This window comes from Bos grunniens, chromosome 6 (assembly GCF_055505025.1).
Source record: "Bos grunniens cultivar Pamir isolate PY7600 chromosome 6, Bosgru_T2T1.0, whole genome shotgun sequence".
NCBI classification, from domain to species: domain Eukaryota; kingdom Metazoa; phylum Chordata; class Mammalia; order Artiodactyla; family Bovidae; genus Bos; species Bos grunniens.
Window position 1 is genome coordinate 100219017 of NC_141170.1, and position 19944 is coordinate 100238960.

General features: G+C 39.0%; 1 protein-coding gene and 1 long non-coding RNA gene across 18 annotated transcripts in view; one reads left to right on the plus strand and one right to left on the minus strand.

The window, feature by feature from the left end:
* The window catches only part of LOC147371092 (uncharacterized), a 385877-nt gene that overhangs the window by 334607 nt on the left and 31326 nt on the right, over positions 1-19944 (plus strand). For 6 of the 12 annotated variants that reach the window (XR_015165811.1, XR_015165817.1, XR_015165810.1 and 3 more), the window contains one exon: positions 2879-2980. The exons of 1 other annotated variant lie outside the window; for it this stretch is intronic. This is a non-coding gene — a long non-coding RNA (uncharacterized LOC147371092). Of the gene's footprint in view, positions 1-2878; positions 3023-19944 lie in introns of all 12 variants that reach the window. 5 more of the 12 variants (XR_015165812.1, XR_015165818.1, XR_015165808.1 and 2 more) reach the window with 1 other exon arrangement.
* The window catches only part of DKK2 (dickkopf Wnt signaling pathway inhibitor 2), a 605998-nt gene continuing 593341 nt past the window's right edge, over positions 7288-19944 (minus strand). For all 6 annotated transcript variants that reach the window (XM_086406962.1, XM_086406961.1, XM_086406965.1 and 3 more), the window contains 3 exons: positions 13671-13821; positions 12213-12368; positions 7288-9647 (listed from right to left, as the gene is read on the minus strand). In XM_086406962.1, the coding sequence (XP_086263088.1) occupies positions 9397-9647; positions 12213-12368; positions 13671-13743 (480 nt within the window). In that variant the 5' untranslated portion in view covers positions 13744-13821 and the 3' untranslated portion in view covers positions 7288-9396. The remainder of the gene's footprint in view (positions 9648-12212; positions 12369-13670; positions 13822-19944) is intronic.

A 19944-nucleotide genomic window follows, 5' to 3' on the forward strand; every position in this document is an offset into this window, starting at 1 on the left:
CAGCAGCAGCATTAGCACCTTTCCAGAGAAGGCAATGGCACCCCACTCCAGTACTCTTGCCTGGAAAATCCCATGGACAGAGGAGCCTGGTAGGCTGCTGTCCATGGGGTTGCGAAGAGTTGGACACGACTGAGCGACTTCACTTTCACTTTTCACTTAGATGCATTGGAGAAGGAAATGGCAACCCACTCCAGTGTTCTTGCCTGGAGAATCCCAGGGATGGGGGAGCCTGGTGGGATTCCATCTATGGAGTCTCACAGAGTCGGACACAACTGAAGCAACTTAGCAGCATTAGCACCTTTTAATATTTCTGCTATCTCTTTCCATCCACCTCATGCTTTCTCTCCTAAGTCTCTATGCTCTGGCACCTATTTATTCCCTTTCCTATATCTTCCCGATGCCCCTCATCCTTTCATTTGTCTGCAACTGCTTCCCTTAGCGCATCCAACAATCTCTCTCTCTTTATTGATGCAATCCGTCCTTCATATAACTTTTCATTATGTTCTCAAATGTCTGGTGAGAAACTTACAAAGGGAAATTTTCTAAAGAATTGTCAGTATTCTACTGAGGGCAATTCTGTATATATTTACTATGATAGCACTGTTCAGGGAAGAGATATTTTTTTTAATCTTTCTTTTCTCATCAATACTTTCTCTATGTTCTTGATCCTTATATGAGGCTAAAGAGGTTTTACTTTCTCTCACAACCCTCATCCAGATCAACAGCATATACAGTTGCCTCCATCTCCAGCATATCCTAAGTCCAGTGATCTGTCAGTACTTCCACCTTATCTCACCATTTAAGTCACTAACAGTTCTTGCCTGGATGCACTAGTCTCTTTGCTGCAAAGCAGCTTAGGTGGTCCTTTCAAAGTGTGTCAGCTCACGCTACTCTCCTACTCAACGGTTCTTGCCAGCTTCATATCTTTCAAAATAGACGTATTTATGATGGGCAGTAAGGGTCTACACAGTCTGACTCAACTCTTTGTCTGACCTCATCCTCTTTCTCTCTTCCCTTACCCATTCGACCCCAGTCTGCCTCTCAACTTCTTCCCAGGGTCAAATGTTTACTTTTGCTCTTCCCTTGACACTGTTTCTCCAGACCACCCCTCATTTCATTCAGGTTTCTACTCATGTTTGCTTCCTCTGACAGATCTTCCCTGACTGCAAAAGCTAAAATAACACTCCTCATCTCCCTCTGTTCCTTTACCCTGCTTTGGTTTTCTTCATAGGGCTCATATCTCCTCTCCTGTAGTATTTATACAATTGTTACTTAGTTATTTCCTGCCTCCTAGCCATCTCCCTGAAAAATAACTGGAGGGTAAACACAATAAATGAATAAACCTTACTGGTTTGGTTTTCTGTTTCTGCCCACTGTGCCTGCAAAGTTGCCTAGGAAAATAGACATTGCTCTTCACAAGTACGTGTTGAGTGAAGGAATGTTAAATTGGGATTGTCGTCTATGTCCCTGTGCACTCTTTGCTAAAATAATTTTCAGAAATATCTGTAGCAGTTTAATTTCAGGAATGTGTGTTGGTGTGCTTCTACAATTAGAGCAAATGCGGGGTAGAGGGAGTAAGGAATTCCACAGTATGAAGCAGTGGAAGCAGCTCCTGCAGTACAATCCTGAAAAGGCCAGCTTGCAGGAGACTGGAGGCCACATCCCCCAGCTAAACCTGTCCTCAGATAAGCACTGGTAATGCTCTGAATATGCTGAGGGCAAAAGCAGCCTCAAAGAGGCCCGCACTGTGGCAGACTTCTAACTTGACCAGTTTTACACGAAGGCAGCAATACTTCAACTAACAGTCTCTAACAGTAGGTGAAGAACATAGCTGGGATTCTCCCTTCTCTCCACCCCAATTTATGGTAAAATATAGTTCTGTAGCTAATATCTTGGTGGGACATTTTTTGCACATAAGTTTAGGTATATAGGCCATGGGTTCCAGACAGCTAATTTGGATTGGTTGACTTTAGCAAAGCAAAAACAAAGATTTTCCCCATCCATCTTTCTTCTTTTAGATTCCAAGCATCTCTACTGTGGTTTTTGACAACACCAAGTCCTAGATTTGTTAATAGCACATTCTCTGAGATATCTGTTCTATGAGGTAGAGATGGGCTTTCTTTTCTCAATGTGGTGACAGTTTTTACTTAATCTTGTGCATCCTAAAAATTTATTGGACTTTATTAAAAGTGAAAGTCTCTCATTCCAGTGAGACACAGTCCATTCCGTAACTGTTGGAATCCCACTTCACCCAGGCATCCAGAACTGTTCTGGCAGCTTACAGATGGAGAGAAGGAATTGACGGTTACTGGGGGGAGGTGCTAGGGGGAGGGATAGGTGGGAAGTCTGGCACTGACAATGCACCGTGTGCTGTGATTAGTTACTCACTTGTGTCCGACTCTTTGTGACCCCATGGACCGTAGCCCACCAGGCTTCTCTGTCCATGGGGATTCAACAGGCAGGAATACTGGAGTGGGTTGCCATGCCCTCCTCTCGGGGATCTTCCCAAACTGGGGATCAAACCCAGATCACCTGCATTGCAGGTGGATTCTTTACTGTCTGTGCCACCAGGAAAGCCCACTGACATGTACACACTACTATATTTAAAAGAGATAACCAATAAGGACCTACTATAACAAAATTAAAAAGTGAATTAATTTATAGTAAACAAACAAAAAATAACTCCTCTGGCTGAGTCAGAGAAGAATATGGAATGTGGGAGAAATACTTCAGCTGTGAACTTGAGGATTTTGAATTTTGATTTCCTTTTACTCTATTCTGTAGAGGAAGCTAGCAAATGTATAGTATTATGTCATTGGCAAACAGTCACAGTTTTACTTCTTTTCCAATTTGGACTCCGTTTATTTTTCTTTTCTAGGACTTTCAAAACAATGTTGAATCAAAGTGGTGACAATGGACATCCTTGCCTTGTTCCAGATCTTAGAGGGAATGCTTTCAGCTTTCCACCATTGGGAATGATGTAAGCTATGAATTTGTCATATATGGCCTTTATTATGTTGAGGTAAGTTCCCACTTACTGCAAGAGAGATAAGAGAGCTTTTATCTTAAATGGGTGTTAAATTTTATCAAAAGTTTTTCCTGCCTCTATTGAGATGATTATATGGTTTTTATTCTTCAATTTGTTGCTGTGGTGTATCACAATGGTTGATTTGTGGATAATGAAGAATCCTTGCATCCCTGGGATAAATCCTACATGATCATGGTAAATGATCCTTTGAATGTATTGTTGGATTCGGTTTGCTACTATTTTGTTGAGCATTTTCATGTCTATGTTCATCAGTGATATTGGCGTGTGATTTTCTTTTTTTGTGTGATATTTTTGTCCGGTTTTGGTATCAGGGTGACAATGGCCTCATAGAATAAGCTTGGGAGTGTTCCTTCCTCTGAAATTTTTTGGAAGGGTTTCAGGATAGGTGTTAACTCTTCTCTAAATGTTTGATAGAGTTTGCTTGTGAAGCCATCACTATTTCAATTTCAGTACTTGTGAAAGGTCTGTTCATATTTTCTGTTTCTTCCTGATTTAGTCTTGCAAGGTCGTACTTTTCTAAGAATTTGTCCATTTCTTCTGTGTTGTCCATTGAAGATAGCAAATATAGACTGATTTTTCTGGACTTCAACTTATTTTGGTTTTAACATGCAACAAGATATAAATTTTGTACTTGAATTCATTCCAGGAATTTTTTAATGGAAGAGGATTTATATTAAAAAATGGGGTATCTGTTTTCTCAGAATTTTATGACTGAAGTGCTTTTATACATTTTATTACCAGATACACGTGTTATTTAATCCCACTACAGAACCTCTAATCAACTATATTAGTAATGTGATGGACATAATTTGGATTATAAAAAGAAGGAGGCAGCTATTGGATTTTTTTCTTTTCAGTCCTGAGGATAGTGTGATTTTAGAGTCGGTTGAATTAGTGAACTATTTTCATCCATTTTACAATTTTCTGCAGATAAAACCTAAATCACCTAGAGGATCCATAAAGAGGGAGTAATTGGAATTGGGGAAATGACCTCAACTAGTAGATAGCTTCTCAGACTTTGGTTACAACCCTTATCTTCACCATAGTCAATAGTTATGTATACTCGATTAAATATAAAGATCTGGGGAATAAAATGGAGAGAAGCTCTTCTTTTCTAATCCTTAGTTTTATGTGAAATGTATAATAATCTTTGTCTCACTTCATCCCTCACTCACTCCTTTCATGTGGTATGAATTACCCAGTTTTAGAGAATTTCAAATAAGAGATGCTTGAATGATAAATGCATTGTTCCATCTTCTCTTCACCCGTCTTCTTTGGCAGTAACTTCCAGAAGCAAGTGTCTCATTCGATTCTGCCTATGTATATTGTAAGTTTTACAGGGGCAGCTCCAACAGGTAGAATTGATATTGTCTGGTGTTGCCTGACAGTGGGCACGAATTCTGTCTCCTTGCCCACAGATACATGCCACACTCTCCATTATTAACTTTATCAGCCACAGGGTTATCTGTCATCTGCCTTTCTTTCTTAACCTTTTTCTCAAATGGTCTCAATTTGAGGGAGGAGAAAAGGGTAATTGATTGTTTCCCCTTAAATTCTAAGGCTGCAATAGGGTATTGTTTTTTCTTGGCTAAAAAGAAAGTCAGGGCAATTCATCACTTCTCAGAGCATCTCACTGAGCTCAGTGGAAAAGAAAAATATCACCCGTATGATTGTTATAATCTAAAAATACACTGTAGCTTGGAAATCTGAATGTTCTCAATTTGAAGAAATGGATAACTATTTGTGAAAACACTAAGTGACTAATTAGAATAATGTGGGGAGTTATTTCAGCCATGCTTGAGATGTCCTCAATCCTGACCTCTATCACACTGTTTTAGCTTCATTAAGCTGCCATGAAGCTGTACTTAATTCATTCCACTATGTCACAGAATGTTTATTTTCCACATTTCCATCCCATTAACATCTAATACAACATGTGCTCTTGCAACCACTCCCAGTCTCATAATTGATGAGTAATGTTTGTCAAACACTCCTGACATCTTTGTGTTCAGGAAGAAGGGGAAAAACCTTCCAGGGAACTAGATTTTATTTCATGGGTGCTCTCTGTAGCCACAGGGGTAAACATATTTTGTAATTTATTTGTGCCATACAGGAATGAACCAATACCTTAAGCATATTAGCATTTCTATGTGGAGAAATTTTGACCTAAAATGAAGATTATAGGAAATACAGTAGGTGACTTCAAGTGTTTTAAAGAGGTTTGTGGAATATTTGTGTTCTAAGATGTTTCAGAAGGGAAAAAAAAAAAAGGATAAATGGGTAGAAAGCACAAGTTAGAACACTATAGGTTTAATAAAGAAAAAAATCAGTTCAGTCCAGTCTCTCAGTCATGTCCAACACTTTATGACCCCATGGACTGCAGCTTTGCCAGACTTCCCTGTCCAACACCAACTCCCAGAGCTTGCTCAAACTCAAGTCCATCAAGTCAGTGATGCCAACCAAGCATCTCATCCTCTGTTATCCCCCCTTCTCCTCCTGCCCTCAGTCTTTCCCAGCATCAAGGTCTTTTCAAATGAGTCAGTTCTTCCCAGCAGATGGCCAAAGTATTGGAGCTTTAGCCTCAGCATCAGTCCTTCCAATGAATATTCAGGACTGATTTCCTTTAGGATTGACTGGTATGATCTCCTTTCAGTCCAAAGGACTCTCAAGCGCCTTTTCCAGCACCACAGTTGAAAAGCATTAATTCTTTGGTACTTAGCTTCCTTTATGCTCCAACTCTCACATCCATACATGACTACTGGAAAAATCATAGCTTTGACTAGATGGACCTTTGTGGGCAAAGTAACATCTCTGCTTTTTAATATGCAGTCTAGGTTGGTCATAGCTTTGCTTCCAAGGAGCAAGTGTCTTAATTTCATGACTGCAGTCACCATCTGCAGTGATTTTGGAGCCCGAGAAAAGAAAATCTGTCATTGTTTCCATTGCTTCCCCTTCTATTTGCCATGAAGTGATGAGATCGGAAGCCATGATCTTAGTTTTTTGAATATTGACTTTTAAGTCAGCTTTTTTACTCTCTTCTTTCACTTTCATCAAGAGGCTCTATAGTTCCTCTTCCCTTTCTACTACAAGGGTGGTGTCATTTGCATATCTGGGTTATTAATATTTCTCCTGTAAATCTTGATTCCAACTTGTGCTTCATCCATCTGGCATTTCACATGATGTACTCTGCATAGAAGTTAAATAAGCAGGGTGACAATATACAGTCTTGATGTACTCCTTTCCCAACTTGGAACCAGTCCATTGTTCCATGTCTGGTTCTAAATGTTGCTTCTTGACCTGCATACATATTTCTCAGGAGGCAGGTAAGGTGGCTTGGTATTCCCATCTCTTTCAGAATTTTCCACAGATTATTGTGATTCATATAGTCAAAGGCTTTAGTGTAGTCAATGAAGCAGAAGTAGATGTTTTTCTGGAACTCTCTTGCTTTTTCTATGATCCAACAGATGTTGGCAATTTGATCTTTGGTTCCTCTGCCTTTTCTAAATCCAGCTTGAACATCTACACATACACGGTTCATATACTGTTGAAACCTAGCTTGGAGAATTATGAGCATTACTTTGCTAGTGGGTGAGCAAATGAGTGCAATGTGCAGTGGTTTGAACATTCTATGGCATTGCCTTTTTTGGGGATTGGAATAAAAATTGACCTTTTCCAGTCCTGTGGCCATTGCTGAGTTTTCTAAATTTGCTTGTATATTGAGTGCAGCATTTTCACAGCATCATGTTATAGGATTTGAAATAGCTTAGCTGGAATTCCATCACCTCCACTAGCTTTGCTCATAGTGATGCTTCCTGAGGCGCACTTGACTTCACACTCCAGGATGTCTGACTCCAGGTGAGTGATCACACCATCATGGTTTTCTGAGTCATTTCTTAGTGACTCTCTTTTGTATATAGTTCTTCTGTGTATTCTTGCCACTTCTTCTTAATGTTTTCTGCTTCTGTTAGGTCCATACAGTTTCTGTCCTTTATTGTGCCCATCTTTGCATGAAATGTTCCCTTGGTATCTCTAATTTTCTTGAAGAGATCTCTAGACAATTACAGCTGTCCCACCATGAAATAAGCACCTAACCATAAACTGCCTTGGATCATCTCATGGTGATGTCATCCAAAGGATATCTGCTAAGACTGCAAAATCAGACCCATCTGTTCAGTTGAACTCTGAGAATCTGTGCTTCTTAAAAGTTTTTCCCAAAGCAAAACACAAGGAAATTTGAATTCCATTTTTGAAGGCAAAAAATTTAATATATTTTATCTTATTATACATTTCCCCTAAATTACAATGTCAATAGCTGCAAATATATTCTGCTACAAAGCTTTCTGTAAGAAATATCTCTATAAGAAAATACATCTCATTAACATTTCCTGTAAATAAATTACTTCAAATAATAATTTTTGAAGGGATGTACATAAGGGAAATAATGCAGAAACCAGATTTTAATTGTAATTGTTGTATAGGAAATGTTTCCCTGAAATGTTCCATTTTCACGTTGCTAAGCTTATAGAAACCTGTTTGTACAGACTTTGGTTCTTAATTTTTGTTTTAACAGACATGTGGGGGGAAAATGGAAATCTTAATCATATTAGTGAACCTATGTGGGAAGGTGAAATTCTTAATAGACATGCAGGCTCAGGTTCAGTTTCTATTGGGAGAACTTGAATTTGAGACTGCAAATGAGCTTTAAGTAAATGAAAACTAGGGAGTGATTTATAGTCTATAAAAGAAAAGGTCCAAAGTAAAAAGTATAAGATAACTTTTTGGCTTTAATCTCTAGACATAATATTTAGAACTGAATAGAACTGAATAAAGTAAAAAGTAATAAAATGGATGTAAAAATTTAGAACCTGTGGTTTCTATAGATTAGCAAAATGTAGATTTTACAAGTTACTCCATTTATAATTTTTAATCTCAGTGGCTGTAGAAGACAGAAACTGTATCTTTGGCAAAAACAAAAAAACAAAAAAACACAGCTGTTACAGAAAGAGTTGATGCTGAAAAAAGTCAGATGGTGCCGTCAGCCAGTTAGAAAGCAGCTTACCAAGAGCAATGGAACCTTACTATCCTAACTGTCTTGGAGTCCATTTAATGAGACCTCTTCAAAATAAGATGATTGTATGACCTCAGAAATATAAAAGAAATATTTTGCGGTCAAGTAGTTACCTCACACTGAACTTATCTGCGTAGTAAATATTATGATAGCAAATCCCATGGACAATTTCCATGTATGTTGTGCAGCCTTGGGCTTCACATATGAAAAGTCAGCTTGTGCTTCAAACACATGATCCATGTGTTGCCAAAACTGGACAGTTGACAAAGTTTTCCCCATTTCCTTGCTGTGCTTCAGTGCAGAACAGATATATCTCGTTTCTTTTATCATTTTTACTATACTGCAGAGTATGTGAAGAGTAAATGTCTAGTTCTATCTAACATAGGGAATGCCAAAGCTTTGAATAATATGATCTAGTAACTTTTACTTTGGGCATCTTAAAATTTTTACAACCTGAAAATTCTGCTGTTATTCACAATGCGTGTAATTTGGAGAATAAAATGAGTAAGAATAATGCATAATCAAGAGATGCAATTTATATCCTCTAGAAATCTGAATGGATTATTTTGGTCTTATTCTACTGGTTCTTATTAATTGTAGCTGAAATTAAACTTTTCAAAAATATTAATAAGCAGCTTAAGGAAAAACAAAGATTTTTTTTTTTCCTGAAGGACTTAAAGACCTGTGATTATTTTGGAATTATTTGGAAAATATTGACTACTTTTTTCCTATCAAGGTCTTTAATTGAGCAGTAAGAAGTAGTGTTCCAAACTAAAAGGCGAGTCTATGTTGCAGATTCTCTGTGCTCCACGCTTTTATTTCCCATTACCCGATTCCTCTTTTCACGTTTTAGAGCCTGCTGTATGCCAGGGTATATGGGGAGATCTTTGTTTAAATAGAAATAAGGCTTTATGGTTATTTTTTATAGGCAATCACCACTGTGAAAGACATTGATCCTCCAGCACAACCTAAATGCCTGGAAAGTCACATGGTGTTCATCAGTAATCCCTCTGTGTGCCTTTTATTTATTTATTTTTTTAGTCATGGCATCTTCACAAATGTGTACATTATTTACATAAAAAAGTTGCATGATGGAAAACACACTAACCACACTTGTCACCCTTTCTGATCTTCCATTTCCTTTTTCTTTGATCTATGTTCTTATCATATTCCTCATTTTACCCCGTCTTCTGAAATCCAAATCCTACTCTCCACCATGCTATAATGCATTAAATACATGGATTCACAGTCTGCTCCTGATGCTTGTCCTCAGAGGTGGTCATATTTTCTGACAGACGTGCAGTCTGGCTTTGGAGGCGTAGGTGGCATCTTTCCATACTTTACAAGATAGGCCTTTTGCACAGTCACACCGCTGGAAGATCTCCAGCCCATGTGAGCCCTTCTTGCGCTGCTTGGTGCAGACTTCCCCCTGATGGAGCACTGGTTTGCAGATTTTGGTCCAGAAGTGACGAGCACAGCAAAACCCTTCAATGCAGTCTAATGATCGTAGACAGGGATCTCCTTCATGTCCTAAAGAAATGATAACCAAAAGATTTTACCATGACACTGTAGGAGAAAAATCTATTCTGCAAACAGAAGCACCTAAAATATTTGTACTTGTACTATCTTCCTATCTTCCGTGATGTCTTACAGTCATATCAATTGACTTTCCCTCTAATCATGTGAACCAACTTTCATCTCTTTCTGTTGTTTGCTGTCTGAATATTAAGTTTAATGAATAGCTAGGATGGGGCTGCATCTTCTCTTCACTTTGGTATGGTGTGATCTTAGATATTTCTGTTTTGTATTGTTGTTTACTTAAGTGAATGACAATAAGTAAAAAGAAATGCCTTCTATTTAATTTGATACCTTCTTGGAAAAAGTAAACAAACTGAGTCAAGAAGGCTGAAGTTGTCTGTACCTCCTAAGGCCAGGTATCAGTTAAAATCTAGCCAGGAAAACAGAAGCTGAGTATTCAAAAGAGAAGATATTTAATGCAGAGAATGGGTCACACAGGCAGTGAGTTATGAGGCTAAGAAGCACCAGAGAACGTAGAGCAGCACCGCAGGAAACCACCACCACATTTAGGCTGGAGGATCCGGAGAAGCTGGTGACGTCAGAATGGGGCAAGGGCAGGGGACTGGAATCCCGGCAGGAGCTGAGACCCTGAGGAGGCGCAGCTCTGCCAGAAACACTCCCAGAGGCAGAGCGAATCCATTGGCCGTTCCCTTCCTCTGCCTCTCAATCTCTCACCACAGCCAAACCCATGCAGCTGGAAGCCACCTGACAGGGAGTCTAGGCAATGAAGTCTGTGAAAAGCTATGATACAGAGTGGAGCAGAGCAAGGGCAAATAGCCCCAGGGTCAACCAAGAACCCATAAAAAAAAATCATAGGAGCACAGATCTGGGGATTCAATTCAGTAAAAGGATGAAGTCAGCAGAGAGCACCCACATGTCACAGTGGGGTTGATGTGTAGCCCGCAAGCTGCTTTGTCATCTCCCAGATTGTAAATACTTCTGACTTTTTAGGCCATGTGATCTGTGACACAGCTCTTCATTCTGCTTTCATATCACAAAAGCAGCCACAGATGATTCCTAAGTGAATGGGCAGGCCTGTGTTACGATAAAACATTATTTACAAAAACTGGCAGCAGGACAGACTTGGCTCACGGGCCGTAGTGTGCCAAGCCTGGTCTAAAAGGTTAGCTGCCATCCTGGATGTCACCAGTCCCACTGTGTGAATGTGGGCACAACTCACTAGCCATCAACATTTCTTGCTAGCTGCCATCAGGAAATTGTACATATAATTAGCTAATAGTGATTAATAAATTAGAAACTGTACTGTAACACAGATATCTGTCAGAATAAAGATGGACACTCATGTACTAAAAACTTTTCAGACAGCTCAGCGGGTAAAGAATCTGCCGGCAATGCAGGAGACAGAGGAGGTGCGACTTTGATCCTGAGTCAGAAAGATCCCCTGGAGAAAGAAATGGCCACCCACTCCAGTACTCTTGCCTTGGAAATCCCATGGAAAGAGGAGCCTGGTGGGCTACAAGTCCATGGGGTCACAGAGTAGGACACAACTGAGTGACTAAGCATGCATGTACTAACAAATGCATGTGATTTCAGTGGGATAGAAATAGATGTGGGAAAAGGACTAGGCCTTCAGAAAGTGTAGACGGGGGCTGGTTGAAGAGGAACTGTCAGTTACTTTAACCCTATTGATAGAATCATTAGTATTTCAGGTTGGACTAACAGGTCAGATATTTTGTAGGATACTAGATCCACAGAAGGTAAAAATATGGGGAAAAGGTTTTATGGTTAAGTAAACTAGGGAAATACAGTGTCTGAAAAAGTTAACCTATTTTCCTCATTGCTGAACTTCTCAGAGCCGTCAATTTATCAATGTTTATTTTAAAGTTCCAAAAATGGGCAGATACACTATTACAAAACTCTTGAACACATGGGCTCTTTTAGTCATATAATGTCTTGAAAGAACAGTGTTCCACAGAATACACTTGCAAAAGCCTCCTTTAAAAATATAGGTATTTCTACTTTTCAAAATTTTACTATTAGTGATTAGGCTTACCAAATATTGTGACACAAGGAAGGGAATTTTTATGGGCATACGTAATCCCTCTAGAAATGAATTATTTTTGGAAAATTGGTTTATGCATAGTATATTACCTGGTTGTTTAGTGAAATAAAATTTCTGAATCTGCAAAGGTGAGAAAAGGACTCTAAATCTTAGTAATTTAATCTATAGCAGCAAACATTTTCCCATTTATGTTTTGCAATGCTTTATTCTTGATTATGGAAGAGAAATGTTTGTGTAAAAGATTTGTTCTAAATATCCTGTAAAAAGGCTGAACTATTTAGAAGATGGCATGGTTAATTAGAGTACCACAATTCTTGTCATATGTATTTCTCACAATTTAAGATCTCTGAGAAACCTCTAGCATCCTCAAAATTGAGAAGAAATTCAGTTAAAATCTTACTATTACAGTAACTTCCCATTATTTTTTTTCAAATTGCACTCAGAAGCAATGGAATTAATTATCTACATTTCTCTGGAGCTCCAGCTGTCCCCACCTTTTATATGTGACAGCTTAGTGTGAGGTCTTCCCAGGTTCTGCCATCCCAGGTCGTGGTTCGAGTGATGGCCGTGGTTCCGATCTCTGTGCCGAGTGCTGTCCAGAGCTGGGATATGAGGGGTTAAGATGCTCTCGGTGACTGGGATGCAGATGCCTGGAGATGGTCAGATAATTAGTTAGACTTGTTCAGTTCTGTAAAGTGTGTTTCTTATCCAAGTATTCTCCTGACGTGAAGTATGAGGCCATGTATCTATCATCTATCTAGACTTGAGATCTCAATAGTTTGGACCTAAGCCAGGCTTTCTTGATTTCAGTCTTGTCAGTCTCATGACCAAGTGACCTTGGGCAAAAATAGGGATAAAAACAGAATTCCTTTCATAAAGTTACTGTGAATACACAGGAAGAGTTTAGAATAGTTACAGCGTGAAGTATTATCAAATCTTAGTAGCTTAAAACTGTCTGATCAGACATCTGTGTTCAGGATCAAGGTTCCTTTTTTAATCAAAAATAAAATCCCCATCTACACTGTAAACATCTCTAATGGGATGAGGTCTTCTTCCCTTCACTTCTTGTCCAGGGTACTCTCAGTAGGACCAGGCCCACAGGTCAGGAACAAGTGTAGGAATATGAGCCTGATTATGATGTTTTGCAAGACTAATTGTGTTCCTGATCATGTTCTGTAAGTATTTAATTGTTTACCATGTGTTGGAGGTTCTTCATTTCATCATCAGTGCTGAACTGTCTGCCCATAAGGTCACTGAGATTGGCTGAAGGCCGAGTAATAGACTTCTGTGTTTCCTTTCAGAGGAAACACTCGCCGTCAGCATTTGTGTGTGCCACAGTGTGCGGCTTTCAAAAAAGGACACTTTGCGTGTGAGAATCAAGCTATGAAATTGGTATGAAAATGAAAACAAACTCACAAGTGTACTGATGAATCACAGGTTTCTATCTTTGGTTCCTTTGCACATATTCACTTAAGTGTTCAGTGGAATATAACATCTAGCTATTTATATGCAACATTTCAACATGGCACATCCCAGGTCAGCATAGATTATAAATTACAGCAGGTGATCAGAGCCCAGGAAAACCAAGATTTGAGAGGGACAGTAAAGCACTCACCTGCAATGCAGGACACAAAGGTTTGATCCCTGGGTCAGGAAGATGCCCTGGAGAAGGGAATGCCTACCCACTCCAGTATTCTTGTCTGGGAAATACCATGGACAGAGGAGCCTGGCAGGCCCCAGTCTATGGGGTCGCAAAAAGTCAGACACAACTGAGAGACTAATACACACACACAAGGTAATCTTGTACATTTCTAAACCCTGATTCCATTCCTGCCAGTTTGGAAGTCTCCTTACATTTTAGACGTATGACTAAGGAGAAGGCAGTATAACTTGGTATCCAGGTTTCCTACATGAAAGGAAAGAGGCCCATCAGCACCAAATGAGACCTTTACCATTATTGCAGCGGGTACCAGGACAACACATGCCATCTCTATGGCAGCGCTTCTTTTTCCTTCGACACACCATGCAGGCCGACGATCCTTGGTGAGGACTGTGGCAGTACCTCCCAACTTCACATTCCTTATCACTGCTACAAGGGTAGGCCTGTCATGAAATAGAACAAGAACACCAAAAGCAAAGATTAGATCTTGTAAGCAAAAAGCTATTGCACCAAATCGTGATGGAAAATCAGAATATTTCCCTCCTCAAAGGAAATATTTAATAATGTTCTGAGCAGAGGTACTGCTGCTGCTGCTGCTAAGTCGCTTCAGTCGTGTCCGACCCTGTGTGACCCCAGAGACGGCAGCCCACCAGGCTCCCTCGTCCCTGGGATTCTCCAGGCAAGAACACTGGAGTGGGTTGCCATTTCCTTCTCCGATGCATGAAAGGGAAAAATGAAAGTGAAGTCACTCAGTCGTGTCCGACTCTTAGTGACCCCGTGGACCGCAGCCCACCAGGCTCCCCCGTCCATGGGATTCTCCAGGCAAGAACACTGGAGTGGGGTGCCATTGCCTTCTCCGGCAATCAATGTTTATAAAGCCCTTAATTAAGCAGAGGTACTACATAGTAACAATTACTTAATTAAGGGCTTTATAAACATTGATTGCCGAAGAAGGCAATGGCACCCCACTCCAGTGTTCTTGCCTGGAGAATCCCAGGGACGGGGGAGCCTGGTGGGCTGCCGTCTCTGGGGTCGCACAGAGTCGGACACGACTGAAGCGACTTAGCAGCAGCAGCAGCAAACATTGATTGCTGATGGTGATGACAAAGATAAAGTTGACAGTATCCATATGCTTTCAATGACACGACTTTGGGGTTAGGATTTAGATTTTATTTTGATTAGTAGAGCCCTAAAGTGTGACTCTGGAGGCTCAAAAAATAGCTGTAATTGTTATACTGCCAGTGATTTAAGGTATAAATGAAACGGCCTAGTCACTCTTTTTTTTACCCACTGAACTAGCATAAGGAGAAGGTTACATAAAGCAACAATGGGCTGTGCTAGCAGCTAAAATACATCTCCTGCCCATTTATGGAACAGATATTCTAAGAGTGTTTTCTCAGTTCAACACAAGGAGATGCTTCCAGAGAGTTTGAAGCAATGAAACTTTGGGAACAAAGTATTCAAGGAGCAGCATCTTCACTCCAAATTCAGTGATGAGCAGCAGTAGCATTCTGAGTGGTCAGAGCTTGCTAAACTCCAGTTATATTGTTATGTTCTCAGGAAACAAAAAAGCAGACTTGGAACATACAAAACAGCCCTACAGGCTACTTACACAGAAAGGACTTCTGTTCCTACATTTCTCTACCAAGTTGTTGATTCAGAAGGCTACTTAAGAATGCCATATATTATCTCAAAAAATGCATTTATATATACACTCCAATTATATATTCCTTGTATCTAGGAAGTTACTGGAATGCTTAAAATATCCCTGTTTTCAGAGACTGAGAATTGAGAAATAGAAATATCACACCACACATCAAACTAACTCACATCTTGAGGCATGTTGACAGGGAGACTTACTTGGAAGTCTTTTTTATTGCTGTGGTATAGTACGTTTTTTTTCCTACTTTTCACAATAATGCATTTTTAAAATTGCAAAATAAAAAAATTTAAAAAGCAATATAGTTTTTAAGCAAGCATAAATGATAGGACTAGAAAACTACGGGATAAAGTTTTTGTGACTCTCAAATAATTAGCGTGTTTTGAATGTTTTACTTTTGAAATGAGGTTGATGACTTGACCCTGCATGCACTGCTTCTCCCTTCCCCTCACCCCTCTCTTTCTTCCATCGCCTTTTCTCCCTGGGCTTTCCTCCTGCGTATGTTTGCATGCGTTCAGACCCCTTGTGTTTTCTATTCAGATCTGATCATGTTAGAAAGAGGAAATAAGTGTGAAGTTGATGTGTGACTCTGGAAACTTTACATGTTATTTGATGAAAAAAGATAAACCTTTAACATCATTACAATTTACTTTTACCCTCAGAAGAGAACAGAAAATAGAAAAACCTCTAACTTCAGACTGAAAGTGTTCTTGAAGCATTGCACACTAGAAATGAAGCCAGATAAAACTATAAAATTAATTTGGATATTACTGTCCCATTCTGTAACTCCATCATTAGGCTTAAGAAAGAATCTGAATGAGCTTGAATTCAGAGTATCAGGCCACTTTTCAAGAGTCCAGGACTGATGAAAACAAAACAAACGTCACTTCCCGACTTGCTACACTCTTTTCCCCCTGAGCACTTTACTGCCTTCATATTTAAACCCATTAAGTTTAACTGAAATACACTTCACATGTTTCTGATTCATTTACATTTATTTCACCAAATAGTTTTGCAAGAAACATTTGATGTATCACAAGGTTTTGTTTTGTTTTTTTTTTCTTTTCTCAAAAATAGGACACATTCTTTCAATGGAAGTAAACAGGCCACCTAAAACATCATGTGTAATTCAACTCAAACAATGACTCTTCAAGGGATTTTGAATATAGAGAAATACTTGATTCCATTCCTAAAAGAATAGCCTGTACGGTAGAAAGAAACTTGTTTTCTAAAAGTTGAAGTTCATTTATGCAGAAAATTAGAGAAGGCACATTATCATCTTCCTGTTCTCAGTTGGTGGGAAATACTTGGTGGAAAATATTTGACAGTTACAGAAAGCAGTATGCACAGTACTTTGTGAATGGGATCACAGTAAAATTCTTACCAATTTTTCAGAGGAGAGAGCAAAAATATTAGGCAGTTTTATTATATTTCAGTATGTCTTTTATTGAACTAGAAATGGTATAGGCAGAATAAGTATGCAGGAATTTTTTTTTTTTAATGGAAGGTTATTGTTAATGTGAACTTGTCCTTGGAATGGAATCCCAGAACATAATATTAAGGGAAGTTCTTTGACAAAAATAAGTTTTTAATTATTAAAATACAAGGTTATATTACATAGCTTCTAGTATGCTTATGGAATTCCTGGCTCCAATAAACAGCATTTATATATGAATAAAATAAAGAAGAGAAAAATTGATTTAAACAAGTTATAGGGAAAGCAACTGATATTTGGGGACATGCTTTGTCTTCTGAAAATCAGTGTCCCTCAGGATGGATCTAGTCAGCAATAAAGTTTACTTGATGTAACCATTAGCAAGAAAATGCAGAACAGGAGAAAACACGACTCTGACTGATTAAAAGGGATTCTCATGTTTTTGGCCTAATGCATTATTTTTCAGGAAAGAGTTTTAAACTCAAGTATGAGGGTTCTACAGTTTGCTATTGAGTTTTTCCTGAACATTCAGTTTGGTTCCGTTGCTCAGTCATGTCCAACTCTTTGCGACCCCGTGGACTGCAGTATGCCAGGCTTCTCCGTCCTACATTAGTCCCTTCTAACGTGTCTGGAAACGGTATCATATTAGGCAAGAGAGGGAGGGAGAGACAGAGAAGAAAAGCACGTAGTTCATATAGTTATGGAGAATCCTGAAGAAGTGATGACCTGTGGCAATTAACAAGCCCATTGAAGGGACTTACAGGGAGGGGAGAGGGAGGAGGGTTCAGGATGGGGAACACGTGTACACTTGTGGCAGATTCATGTTGATATATGGCAAAAGCAATACAATATTGTAAAGTTGAAAAATAAAAGTTTTTAAAAAAAAAGTGTCATTAAAAAACTTTCCTTTGGCCCCCAAAGGTCCCATTTAACGATGATTTTTTCATTTGAGCACCTCAGTCTAAGTTTCCATTTAACAAAAATAATAATATGCATCTCTGGTTCTTATTTTATAAATGAGTAAGAAGACTGATTCTCTTCGCCTGATATGGAAATTATTAATAGTGAATTTCTTTGGCTCTTCATTCACTTGACTTTAAGTAAACAGTATAAGCAACAGTGACAGTCTGTGCGGATGTCTAGAAATCAAATGAAAGAATTAGAGACTTTATACATGCCTATCCTGTATTAATATTTCCAAAACTGAATCAGAATTCCAGTTCCCTGAGCATCCAGGAATACGCGCCTTCATGCAAAATCATTCATGACTTATCCTCAGTCACACTTAGGGGCTGAATTCATTTGCGAGACCTAATAATAGCAGAAGATAGGCCATAAATTAAGAAAGCATGAGAGCTGTCCCTGATCAAGCCAAAAAGCAGAGAAGTTTTGACCAACCACCTCCCCCGCCTTTTAGACTAAAAATACGGTGGTTCCCATAAATAGAAGTGCCAGTTATCATTAGCACGATGCCATGGACTAAAATAAGAGTGAACACATTGGGCACAGCTTGAAAATAATGTCCATCAGAAGTGAGCATTTCTTGTTTAGTATAAAGGGTATTTTTTAACATCTGTTTACTCTGTATTAATCTGAAACCTTTCTTTACAGTTTTAGCAACGAAGTGAAGAGAGGTTAAGTAACTTCTGCAAATAAGTCTTATGAGCTCAGCGGCAGAAAAGTTGGGGATCAGAGCCCTGCCCTGGGTTGCAGACCTCACTGTAAGGTGTCACAACTGATCTTTTAATGACTGTTAATGCACACATAGAAAAGGTATTTGAATGGTGACCAGTGTGCTGAATTTAGAGATTAGGAAAATAAACTTGGCCACTTCTCTTTCTAGAAGCCTCCAAATACCAACAGCATGTCCTGCTGCAGCTGTTGGAAAAACAGAATACTGGCAGAAAACACTGACAAGTCTATAAACAGCGTTTCCTCTTTCCATCTTTTTGACAACTGTTTTATGGCTGTTTAAATTCAGTGTAACCAGAGTTATAAGCAAAATCCCATCATGCAAATAATGATAAATAATATTCTAATGAATAAAATGTTACTGCATCTTCTTAAACTAATTGAGCCTCTTTTTTCCCCTATTATTCTTAAAACTGCAGAAAGAAAAGGCTTATTAAATCAAGACTTAGATTTAGGGCTGAGTATATTTTTTTTTACTTTTCAATTACTGCCCATCCCTTACAGCCTTCTCCGCAGCACTCCCCCCCCCCAACCAATGCAACAGTGAAGTGATTATGAAATGAGAAGTGTTTCGGGTATCTTAGCAGCACTGAGTACTTTTTATAGACCTTTTGCCACAAGTAAAACCTTAGTTTAACTCCCAAGCTTTCAAAACAGTGACATTGTTCCTGTTTAATAAAGGGGGAAAAAAGGAAGAGAGAAACATCACAAAGTTTTCATGTGGGCGAGCCACCCATCCGGATTCTTGCAAGAGCGTCCCAGTTTTGTTGTTGTTTTACTCGGGACAATCCTTTGTCCCCGCAAGCACTGTTTGTAACAATCTTGGAAGTTTTCTGGAGCCAGAAAAACATCATCAGCTGGGCAGGCAGAAGAAAGCCTGAAGGGGGACAACCCAGCTGTGGGAATGAAAAACATTTGAAGCAAGTGGACAGAGGGAGGTGGCCGAAAGGGCTGGGGACTAGAACGTGTCTGAGGGCTTAAAGAGAACACGGCGAAGGGTTGGCGAGTGCACTTGGGAAACCAGATCAGACTGGCTTCCTCTCAGTCCTTAGGGAAAAGATTAATTTCCCTTGTCATGACATTATGCATGATACAGCTATATTTCAATGAGCATGCAAAATATGCTACTCTTTAAAGTGGTCATTTCAGACTCATACCCTAACATTGTAACTGCAGGAGGTGCAGGGAAATATAACTCAATCTGTGCAGTTGTACACTTCATGCCAAAGGCTAGGCAATTGGATCATTTCCTTTGTCCACAATTACCTCTAGGGGACAGGGGTTTACTAGATGCATCTTTGAGGATTCCTGAACCTAAGGCCAGGAGAAATGAGCTGTATTAACTTTGAGGGGAAATTTTCAGATATTTCATGATATTCTGGATGTGTACCACAGCTGCTTGGATATTCCTTTAGTATTCAATAATTACTTATTCATCTTTTATTTATTGAACTCCCAACTATAATACAGAAACTAAAAACTATATTCTGTGATCTGCAAATCATTGCCCCTAAAATAATTTTGAAAAACATGCATCATCGCATGCATTTGATGTGTAAAATATTTCATTGTAAGTTTGTTTTATTAATATAAATGTTAAACATTTTATAGATGAAGTTCACAGTAATTTGTCATGATTCAATAAAATATTGCCCAATGCAGCCTGATCCTAAATGCACCCTGATCCTAAAGTAAATTGCAATGTATTTATTAGTAGATATTCTTCCTTGAGAAAGATAATCTTACAAAACATTCAATTAAATGTTAAAATGAACAAGT